Source organism: Paramisgurnus dabryanus, chromosome 8, assembly GCF_030506205.2.
Source record: "Paramisgurnus dabryanus chromosome 8, PD_genome_1.1, whole genome shotgun sequence".
Classification (NCBI taxonomy): Eukaryota; Metazoa; Chordata; class Actinopteri; order Cypriniformes; family Cobitidae; genus Paramisgurnus; species Paramisgurnus dabryanus.
In genome coordinates this window covers 27,098,153-27,110,677 of record NC_133344.1, presented here as the reverse complement: position 1 = coordinate 27,110,677, position 12,525 = coordinate 27,098,153, and the positions used below count along the sequence as shown (strand labels likewise).

Sequence of the window (12,525 nt, the reverse complement as noted above, 5' to 3'; positions counted from 1 at the left end):
CAACTCTTTATTCTACTGCTATTCTTGTTCTTTTACTGGTTCTGTACTGCTGGACTAGTTGATGTTGTTTCCCTTAATTAGAGGAGCATGTTAGAGAGGTAAAGCGTAGGATTGATTCCCTGCTGGGAGAGGGGCTTTTTTGGAAGTGAGAAGATGTTGCACATGTATGCCTCCTGTGGAGTGTTAAAAAGAGGGTGCACGAAAATCTCCAGTCTTGTGATCAGGAACATACAGGAGGAAAGAAAATGGAAAAGGTGTTTAATTAAGACACTTATTTAAAACTCAAAACACTGAATCATAGGCTTCACACAAATGCAATTTAATGTATTAACCTGTATTTCCTTTGCTCTAATAATGATGTCACATCATTCCAAAACAGTGACTCCAAAGCAAGTCAAACTCACATGGCTAAATTTAGTAACAGCATTTTTGATTCCCAGATTTCGAATGTGGAAACTGTATGTGTATGCATATTAACATGTTTTACGACCTCAAAAGGTCACTTACTGTTAAATATGCACTTATTTCATCTCGCAATTGGTGATTAAATATTGATTTACTCTAAGGGTCCATCAAACCAGCAATCTTTTCTCTGAAAGGCACAGCGGTGATGGCAGGCTGGAGTTTATCTAATCTTTTTGGACTAAGTCGGACAAGTTGAATGGAAATCAATCTCCTTAAGGCTTCCTCCATCAGCTTTATGAAAGTTTATCTGATCAACAGTTTCTTTGTTTTAGCTATTCGGAAACATACAGATGGTTGGATCTGCTCGGCCACAGTTGCTGAGACTATGAGTTGAGCGGACCAGTCATCAAACATCTGTTTAAGAGAAAAGGAAATGTCAACCATGACAATATTGACATTTATGTGACAGAAACACTTAATGAGATAGACTGGTACCCTATTTTTGTTCTTTTTTTAATATCAGTACTCAGTTTTGTAGTAATGGTGAAGCCTGCATTAGTTTTACAGGTCACTTTATTGGGGCTAAAAGATCTCAGCTTTGCTGGTGCTACTAAAATCTACACATTAAGAGAATAGGTCAACCAAAAATAAAAATGCTCTCAAAGTTTACTCGCCCTTATGCCGATCCAGTTGTATGTGACCTTTCTTTAGCTCAATGGGAAAATGGTTTTTATTTAAAAAAAAATCTATGGTTTAATGTCAATGTAAAGGTCCCAACTTGTTGAAGCTCCAAAAAGCACATACTGTACATGCATCATAAAAGCCATCATTAAAGAAATTCAGATATCTTCAGTGGGTTAATAAATGTCTTCTGAAGAGAAACAATACAGGTGTGGAAAAAGACCACTTTAAGATTATGTTCAGTTTTTTTTTTTTTTTGCTAAGATCATAATTAAAAATATGTTTTTATTTGCATTAAATGTTTTAGATTCAGATATGACAACACATAAGTAATTAAATCTCACTGTTTCTCATGGGCTATAATAAAATACAGTATATTAATGAGTCTCAAACATAATAAGAAACAATGAGATTTAAAATAATATATATATAATATATAAAATAATTAATGTTGTGCCATATTTGGTTTCATTTTCGCTAAATATACATATTTGTTGTTCTTACACATACCATCCCACAAATCTTATACTTTTATTAGTTTTTATTCACTGTTATTAACTTTTAAATTACTTTTATGATGGGTGTTGGTGCTTTTTGGAGCTTTAACATTTTGTGACATATTGTATTTGGATGTAAAGTGACAGATATTTAACAGATATATAACCAAATTTACATTTATCCAAAGCAACGTACAATGTAGAGATGCACTGATAAAAATTTTACCGATGCTGATCGTTTAGTGGTCATATTAACTAAATTCCGAAGATTAATTTTTCATAATATTCACATGATGACCATTAATATTGAACAACTAGGGATGCTTCTTTACCTTTTCTATACACAGAGTTCAAATTCATTGAATTTTCTTGTTCTATTTTGATTGAGAGGAAATATTTGCCATTACAAATTGCTTTATCGTTCAATAGCGATTATTGGCCAATATATCGGTGCAACTCCAGTACAATGTATTGAAATTTGTCTACCTTGTGATGTCAGAAGGGGATAATATTGCCCCTTAACCAGCACCATCCAACCATGGCACTGCCATTTAGTGCAGAGATCAGCTCATTTGCATTTTAAAGGACACACCCAAAAACGGCACATTTTTTGCTCATACCTACAAAGTGGCAATTGCAAATGTTGAGCTAAAACTTCATGTAAATACTCTGGGTACACCAAAGATTTATTTTACTAAAAAAGTCTTGTAAAATGTCCCCAATCCAAGTTTAAGTCCTGGCTCAGCATCCCCTTCTGTTCCTTCCCCTCTCTCCACCCTGTACTTTCCTGTCCTCTCCTTGTCAATAAAAGGCAAAATGCTCCCAAAATTAACCTTAGGGATATTTCACCCAAAAATGAAAATTCTGTCATTGTTTACTCCCATGTTGTTACAAACCTGTATACATTTCGTTGTTCTGATGAACACAAAAGGAAGATATTTTGAGAAGCCCAATTGACTTCCATAGTAGGATAAAAAATACAATGAAAGTGAATGGTGCTTTGTTTGTTTTGGTTACAAACATTTCTTAAAAATATCTTCCCTTTGTGTTCATCAGAACAAAGAAACGTATACAGGTTTGTAACAAAATGAGAGTGAGTAAATGATGAGAGAATTTTAATTTTTAGGGGAACTATCTCTTTAACACAACAAAATGGTTTGACATCACAGTATTGCTTCTGCAGCCAACTTGTTTAGCTTTGTATCCTCAAGGCTTCTTGCCCTGAATAGCATCTGGATTAACATGAACTGAACTGTAAACCTACAGTACATACTGTACAAATATACATATTCATTTTAACCTGTTGACATTGACTAAGTGGACATGATATTCCCATGAGATAAGGACAGTGTCCACACAATGGGACAAAGATCATGCCGTTCATTAAGTACAGCGCTGCTAAGCCTCTCTTGTCTTTGCTCCCAAACCAGCACATGTGCCAGAGACGGATGACTCACCGTAAGTCTCCTTTTCTCTCCCCTTTTCTTTCTACTCTATTAATCCCTTGTTTTGCTTCTGTCATTTCTCTCTCCGCTCATTTCCTCACTCTTCATCACTTCAGCTCCGTCTTTCTTCTGCTCCTCCTTTCACTTCTTGTCTAATCTTCTCTATAGTCTCTTTCTCAAGAACCTCCAGTCCACCACCCACACGCTCTCCACAGCTGCCGAGTCCCTCTGTAATGCAGTTCATTACTGTCTATTACTGTGACTCATAGCTTGACTGCACAGTCACAGGTGGGTCTCCCCCCCAGGCGCAGTGTACAGACGGCAGCAGACCCCCACTAGAGAGTTGATAGTAGCATTGATTACAGCCATCGATCAACGTGTGTCGCTGCAGGTGTGAGCATGTTTACATGTTTGTCATGTCATATGCTCTCGAAAGCCAGCAGTATAAGCAAAGTGCCATTTAAAGAAAGTCGCCATATTTGCAACACCTCTGGGGAGCTATTTCAGTCAAGCAAGACCTACTTGAATTGGGGAATCACTTGCTAAGGTCAAAATAAAACAACACGTTAAACTGGACATCAACTGTACCGTACATTTTGTATTTTCTATTGCGCAATTATTATTATAAAAATAAAATTGCAGTGGGTTTTTATTTCTTATATTGAATCAATATTTTCTGTTGATATATTTTACTAGACGTGTAATCAGTAGGATGATGTACATCCAACCAGTTAAATGTAAATTAATTCCTTCAGGGTGTTGCAGTTAGATTAACACATCTTCCACTTTCATGGGTTATGCCTTAACAGAACTGAGACTCATAAAACACCACACCTGGGTAATGTGCTCTGCTTTGCTCTGTAAACACAATCTCAGTCTGATCCTGAAAGATTACGCTTAATTGTGCTATAGCCTAATAAGATCTTCTGAAAGCTCAGCAGAAAGCTCAAGCAGACTCTTCCTCTTTCTTCTAATGACTTAACAGAGTCTTACACTCTTGAAAAACGTGCTAGGACTTCAGTCATTAATGCTCCGTTATGACTCGCAAAGATGCTAAACTGCAGCAGATGATTTATAAGAGGTAATATTTTGTTCATTAAAAGGGGGCTGTTGTGTGTCAGATGCACTTTTCCTGTGTTAATTCATACTTGCTAAGTAGAGGTTATTAAAGTTAAATCAAATGAATGTTTCTAATGCCTCTGTGATAAAATATTGGTCTTTTGTGATAATAGATACAAATGCAAATGGCATCACACTAATGTCTTAACCAGATATGAAATAATAATGCAACCGGCAACAGGAGGACAAAAAAGTTTTTTATTTGGTTTCTAGTCTTGCTTTCACATTGAGAACTGTTCCAGAGTTATTTTGCACAAAACTGTATATACACTAGTGCGCACAAATATTTTCAGATTGATTGTGATTGTGTTTTTGTTGTGCAGGGTTTTATGCTTTCAGTAAGAACAGACAACTTATTTAATGTTGGTTGAGTTGTTTGAACAAGAATTCATATCATTTTTCAGCTGTGCAAATTCAAAACTTTTTATTCACGTCTGCAGGGACGTGCACAGGAATTTTTAGGGGCAGTTGCTCTGACCTAAAAAAGTGCACCCCCTAAAATTTTTTTTTTAACTTACGGCCTATATGAAGGACTGAGAATAACAGGGTCTTTATTAAAATCAGCAAACGTGTTTGCCTAATGCCTACCAAAAAAATAGTAGCCTAGGCTGCTTGTCTGCAAGCTATGATAGCTAGCTGCTATCTGTCTGATTATTTAGGCTTAAACGTGATAAACTCGGCCTAGATTCATGAAGATTTTAACAGAGGTGGAAAGAGTAGCCAAAAACTTTACTTAAGTAAAAGTACAAGTAACTAAATAAATAATTACTCAAGTAGAAGTAAAAAGTATGCAATGAAAATAATACTCAAGTAGCGAGTTACTAGTTACTCATGAAAAAATAAATCTAGATATACACGCACACACGCACGCACGCACGCACGCACACACACACACAAATTGGTAAGATAAATATAAGTATGAAGTTTAGAATGTAACATTTTATTAACCTTTGTTTATGTTTCAGAATACAAACACAGAATAGACAAGCATTACAAATTAACTCTAGTCTCAATGTTGACGTAGCTTATAGCTGAAATATCAGACAAGTTAACTGACAAGAGTTTCGCATTCACTATGTATAAATTAGAATCTCCTAAGATTGTCTGAGGACATCGACAGTTTACACTTACATAATACAAAATGATTTTAGACAAAACTCATGTTTTCTTATGTTGTCATGTCACGTGTGTTTTGTGAGAATCACTTACATCATACAGTACAGTATACAGCGAATCAGACGTCAATCATCAATGGATTTTCTTCAATCTGTGCTAGAGTGTTTCTGGAGGTTTCACACATTTAACTGTGTCTGACGACGAACAGGTCGCGCGTATGTAATGGCGGGTACATGTGTGAAGTTTTGCTTTAAGTTAAAAGATTGGTAAATTCATTTCCACGTCACCCAACACTGGTTATATTCTGCGTGTTTCTACATAGGTTACGAGTAAAACAGCTTCGGACGATTCCGTTTTTGCAGCGATCTGAAAAATTCATTCAAACTGATTCGCGAACCAATTTAAAACGTTTGGCCCATTTGCTTTGTAAAGAATCGACTCAAAAGACTAATTTATTTGCAACACTTTGTAAGGAATCAACTCAAATGCGTCATTAATTCGCGAATGCCCCAGAAACACGAGACAGCAATTTAAAAATAAAATACAAATTTCGTAATTAATTACAAGATACACTTTGGGATAGTCTTGCTCTGCGTTTTCTCTGTTCAGTGAGCGGCAGGGAGAAACAGCGCATTTAATTTAATGACTCTGACTGTGCTATAGCATTTCCCTAAACCATCCGCTGACTGTTTAGATATAACATGAATATACTTCTGTAAAAATATGCACATAGTTTGTTATTCAGTCGCTGGATGCGCTGCATTATATAAATACAGTAGGCTAATACTGCCGATATCTGTGTATAATGATGATGCTAGACGCTTAAGTTTAGTCAGTTTGTGGAAGTTAATGACGGTTAATATATAGAATAAATATGCAGGGAACTACACTGCGACCAAAATGGTCGCATATGCGACCTTTTGAACTGCCGTTGCGACCCTAATTTTTAATGGGTCGCAAATGTGCTACCTAATGTTTTAGACAATATGCTATGATTTACTATGAGCATTTATTAAAACAGAAATGTGGATTTTAAGAATACGTTTTATAACGTGCTCTGAGCCTTCAACACGTTGGCTTCATTTTGCGTGAAAGCACGTCGTGTCTCTCCCTATGAGTGTGCGTTCGCGTGCTCTCTGTTTCTCAATGAATTGGATGGGACGCGAAGCAAGCGCAGTGTCTTCCATGTTTCTGAACTTGAGCAGAGGTCTTTCTTCACTGAGGACGCGGGACCCGTATGGTTCCGGGTTTATATTTTAAATGGTCTGTCGGGTCCGGTTAGGTCCTAGTTTAATTACTTTGGGTCCCAAGTCTGATTAATATTGTGTTTATAACCCAAGTCGATTGAAAAACGCTAAAGCTCGGCTGCAGTTTCAGCGTGCCTCCGGTTTCTATGGCGATGGTTCTTGTTACGACCACGCGCTGCATTTTCTTTCTCACATTTTTTTTATAATCCTATTATTAATAAACCATATCTTTTCTAAAACCATATCCATATTAAGTTTGCACAGAGATTGTAGCAAAAAAGCAGTGCTAATGTCAAGCCCATTGCACTGAACGAGCAAAGCAATGTAAAGTCTGTCACCGGGACAGCAAGTAGACTTTTAAATCTGAAATAATGAGTGGATTAAGTTTTTTTAATCGGCAAGAGAGAATTAGAAAGAAAGAGCACAAGCAGTAAAAGTGCCTATCTAATAGAAATTATAACCATTATAACATCAGTCACATTTATAATCTATAGACCTGCACTGTCTATTAATATACTATACATAGTATTGTATATAATTGAGTTTGATAAAAGGGGTCTTATTGCTTCATATATCAGTGCAATAACAGTGTTTTCGTGGTGCTTTGACAAACAGTGTCAGCTTTGTTAATGGCAAAGAAAGTTTGGGGTGGTTAGATTACTAAAATATAATGTGAAATTAATATTAATTTTCAATAAATCAAAGTATTGTGTTGTGTCACACATTATTAGTTCTACGTCACATGCATAGTAGACCATTATGTCGTCAGTGGGTATTGATTGCCCTTTTCACCGGCTACCACCACAAGTAAATTTCAGATCTGTGGGAAACACTGCAACGTTTAAGAAAACAAGAAGGCATGTGGTTTAAAAGATGGCAAGTAAAATAAAAAGCATATATATGCAATACAGTTTCATTATTGTTCATTATTATCCAGGGCACCTTAATATAACTTGAAAAAAATATGTGCGACCAAATCATATTTTGCGCCAGTAACTGAAAAAGTTTGTAGCGCAAGTGCCATCAGTCGAAAAGGTTAGTGTAGTTCCCTGATATGTCACGTTTAATTACTATTTTTACTGGTTTTAATGTCTTACAACAGAAACAGGACATATATGTATATAAGAATGACATTATTTATCCCTTAGTTGCATTAAAGCACAGTATATGACAGTTCAGAGACTAGTAGCAAAAGCAGAAACATTAACCTGGCTGTGAGAGCAAATGTGACGTAATGACGTCACAGATATGCAAATTAGTACGTCAAGAATCGATTCTGAATCGAATCGGGACCCTAAGAATCGATTCTGGATCGATTCACGAGGGTCCAAGCGATTCCCACCCCTAATATATATATATATATATATATATATATATATATATATATATATATATATATATATATATATATATATATATTAGCAAATCTTGGGGTGTGTACACACCAAAAGTGAAGCAAATATGCGCATTGCATTACTTGTTCTAGATTACGCACGGGGTTACTTGTTTTTCTCGTCACTTATGCAAATGTAAACAGTGATTTCCTAAATTTTCTGATACAGCCAGTTGTGTCATTAAGTTCTATACTGATTGGCACAAAAGTTTTAAAAATTTGCGTGAAATGTTTGTAAATTCGCAAAAAAAATCTAAATCCGCATGAAATTGTATATCAATAAGTTCTGTGCTGATTGGCATGACATTTTTCAAAATTTGCGTGAAATTTCTAAATTTGCGTGAAATGTTCTATATTTGTGTAAAATTTTCTACATTTGTGTGAAATTGTATAAATCTGCGTGCAATTTTCTAAATTTGGGTGAAAATTTCTCAAATTGCGTGAAAGTTTCTACATTCGCGTGAAATTTTTCTACATTCGCGTGAAATAGTTATACATCCGCGCAAAATTTTTCAACTTGCAAGATGCAACTTTGAGGCAAGAATCGTACTTTTGCGGCAATCATGATGCCATATTCGTGTCATTTGCATCACCTGGCGCAAATTCACATCTGTTCGGTTCTTTGTTGTTGACTATGTATGTAATCAACTTGGGCAAATTATTGAATTTGCTTTTTTGTGCACACACCACGACTGTGTCAATTATCTGCAGGTTTGTAATCATAAAGTAATATTTTTTTTGTAAGATGTATCTTAGCAATTAACTGTAAATTTATTGGTCTGTAAGAATGTAATCGGTTTCTTAATAAAAAGATGACTGAAAGGATGACAACTACAATATATTTATACCATTTCAAGAATCAGATGTGTCAGAAATACCTGTCGGTCCATCTGAAGGCTCGTACCTCGATGCTTTATGAAGGGACATCAAGATAGCATACTGAAACAGTATATACTTTTTCTGGGACTATGAGACATTTAGTCAATTATCAGATAGGTGACAGATATCATAATAAACTAGATATGCCATCCAGCTATGATGAAAATAGGAAACATTGTAACATGCAGTAAACCAGTCTTTTTCCTTAATATGACTAGTTTAAAGGTTTATTATAAAACTAGTTTTATGTAAGTGCGTGTGAAGGACAGAATTGCTTGTGGGTGTTTGCATGCAGTATGGATACACAAGGGCATTCAAACCAGCATGCACAAAGAGCTTATGCAAACACATCTTTAAGCATGTTCAGCAAGAGCATCTTTTTGTTGTTGCTTTCTATATGGTGGCTTGGGGGAACACAGGAAGTGCCACATCTAAAAGTGCCACTTGGGACACAAGCTTTTTAGGAGAGGATCGGTTACGTTCTCCAGGGTGAAGCGCTCGGCCTGCACTTAGTTGATTCAGAAGTGGGCGTGGACATTTTACACACTGAAAGTGGAGGTGTGAATTGTGAAGGGATATTCACTGGTTCTTCAAGTAGAAAGTTGGATGTCCCTCTTGAGTTCACTTTATACTCATATTCGCAGCTCATTGATCATATACCTGGCTGGCCTCTGTGGATAATCTGTTTGCATTTTCCCTTTATGAATTTTGTGTGCTTTCTTTGAAAGTGTCAGACTGGCTCTCGAATGCAGTAGTGTGTTTACGCTGCATCTCCCGGTGGCGCAAGCGAAGCAATAAAGGCGCTATTACCGCCATAAACATTTGATTGCTTTCTCAAATGCAGTCGATTATGTGCCTGCGATGGGACCTCGATTCCACTGAGATATTGATAGCATCAATCACGCGTCGTGTCGGCAGGTAGATTTCACTCTCTCTCCGCTTTTAGAGCGGATGCAAATCTCACTGCTGGCCTTTCATTTCAATCATGTAAAAAATAAACTTTTATTTCATTTGCCAGGCGCAAGTCTTCTCATGCTTCTTGATTTATGTCAGTCTTGGTGCATGAGCAGTTGGGTAATTGTCAAGAGAGACAGATAGACCCATTAGTTATGTTTTGTGTTACAATGAACATCTGTTCAATCCTTCATTGTTGAGATTGAGGTGATTTGGGCAGGGAAACCATTGGCTTTGTTTATTTGTTTTTGAAGGGAGCCCATAGCGCTTCAGGGGCTGTAGTTTAGCAAAGCAGTCGCATTAGCAGGCAGTTTGCTGTCTTACTAAAATATTTAACTTTGCTCCAGGTAACAATAGTCAATTTTATTACACGCTTCAATATGCTTTACCTCCTGTCATGAGTAAATAAGTATTTCGATTGCCTCATAAAAGAATTTTAGTACTCTTAAAAAAAACTTTTTATCTCGGAGCTGGTTTGGTTTATGGCTTATATTTCTTTATTTTAAGAATTGATTTAAGTCCTGATAAGGTTAAAGTAAAAAGGTGAAAAAATTGATATGCTGCAGTTGTAAATGTGATGCTAATGTACCTTCAAATCCATTTTTATGTGATCTCTCCCTGCATATCCCTCCATACTAACACCTCTCTGTGTGTTTCCCACACATGCAGGCTCCATCGAGGCTTGCTTAAGCCACCTGCTAAAGCGTCGTGCCGCAGGGTTCCTCCGCAGTGACAAGATCGCTGCTCTCTTCACTAAGATCGGCAAGGTGAACACCACAGCAAGCGACATTTGTCGCAAGGTGCAGGAGCAGCTTCAGCAGCAGGCCGAAATCTCCAGGTATTACTTCTCACTTTTAACTTTCCATTTCAATGGTTCGAGCCCCAGGTAGGTCAGGTGGCCCTTCTGAGTGGATTGTGCATGTTCTCCCTATGCCAGCATGGGTTTACTCTGGGTACTCCGATTTCCTCCCACAGGCCAAAAACATACAAGTTAGGTGAACTCTGAACTGACCCTTTGCTTAGCCCCACCCTCCTTAGTTAACTTGATATGCCGGTCAAGCTTTTGTGCCTGGCAAGTCTATTACAGTATGTATGCACCATGTCAGACCTTTCCAAGGAGATAATTAGTCGTTTTTGTCAAACAGGTAAAATAAATATCTGAGAGAGCTAGCTGAAAGGGACTGCAGTATGCATTCGAGGGATATATCCACGACATAAAATTAGAATAATTAGAGAATTATTTGATCAAAATTGAAGCTAAAGCCTGTAACGTTAGGTCTCAGCGCAAGCAGCAGCCGCCTCATACGCTGACCATTCAAATGGAAAACGCACAAATTGAGGAACAGCTTTGTTCATGCACAGCAGGGTAAGTGAAATTTGTGAAAATAATCAAATAATTATAGATCAAACACAAGACACCAGCTTGACCACTTTGCAATGATAACGTTCTTCCATTTATAGAACTAACCACGGGAGAGCCACGGACTATTAACAAAATGCTAAAATATATTTTAAAGTAAGTCAGTCAAGTCAGCCTTCATCTTGCCTTTAATCATCTTATTTTACGTTTAAATATATGCATTATGAACCAGTGGCGGCTCGAGTGTTCTGTCCCTCGAGAGATCCTGTGTGCATCAGGTGTTTTGTCAAAATAAGTGCCTGCTGCACACGCGTCAAAACCGTTTATGATAAAAGAGATGCTCACGTTCACAAAATACACGCAAGACACTCCCTTAACAGTAAACTTTGATTGCGCATGAGATTATGCGAGTATCTGGCAAATGCGAGCAACTCTTTTCTCATAAACCCTTTAGACGCATCTGCAGCAGGCACTTATTTTGACAAAACATCTGATGCACACAGGATCTCTCGAGGTGCAGAACACATATTTTGAAAAAAGTACCAACCCACATGACAGGCTACATACATGTTGTGATCAACTTCGCATCGAGCGCCCTCGAAAAAAGAAGTTACCGGCCACTACTGTTATAAACAAAGAACAGTCATTATTTGCAAGCAAGGATGTGAGTTAGCTAGCCAGCTAACATTAGCGTGCTCTTACATTGAAGCAAACGTATGTGTTTTTGTTAATCCTGTCGATGTTTAGTTGTGAATTCCACACTGCTTGACCCACGTCGGACATTTCTCCACTTGGGTTTTAAGTTTCAGGAAGGGAAAAAATCCACCACCCCATCCAAACTCTTAAGGTACCTGCCGGGTATCAGATCATTTACTGTACACAATCCATTTTCACAACGCTTCGGCATGTTTCCCTTGCTCGAGAAGAAATTATGTTTTTTGAGGAAAACATTGCAGGATTTTTCTCATTTTAATGGACTTTAATGGACACCAACACTTAACTCAACACGTAACAGTTTTTTTTCAACGGAGTTTCAAAGGACTATAAACGATCCCAAACGAGGCATAAGGGTCTTATCTAGCGAAACGATTGTCATTTTTGACAATAAAAATAAAAAATATGCACTTTTAAACCACAACTTCTCGTCTATCTCCGGTCCGCTTGACCTAACGTAAATGCGTATTGACGTAGGGAGGTCACGTGTTACATATATAAAACGCACATTTGCCGACCATTGTAAACAATAAACTGACACAAAGACATTAATTAGTATCAGTTGACATACAACAACGTCGAAATGGTCCTCTTCCAACACACTTGTAAACACTGGGGCGGAGTTTCGCGTTCGTCCTTTGTGACCTCTTGACGTCATGATGTATTGCATGAGGTCACGCTGGTGCATCACGACCGGATCTAGACGAGAAGTTGT

At 37.3% G+C, this 12,525-nt stretch overlaps 1 protein-coding gene across 6 annotated transcripts in view; it reads left to right on the top strand.

Moving 5' to 3' along the window:
- Nucleotides 1-12,525, top strand: part of sgsm2 (small G protein signaling modulator 2) — a 60,459-nt gene that overhangs the window by 12,953 nt on the left and 34,981 nt on the right. For all 6 annotated transcript variants that reach the window (XM_065281301.2, XM_065281300.2, XM_065281299.2 and 3 more), the window contains exon 3: nt 10,406-10,574. In XM_065281301.2, the coding sequence (XP_065137373.1) occupies nt 10,406-10,574 (169 nt within the window). The remainder of the gene's footprint in view (nt 1-10,405; nt 10,575-12,525) is intronic.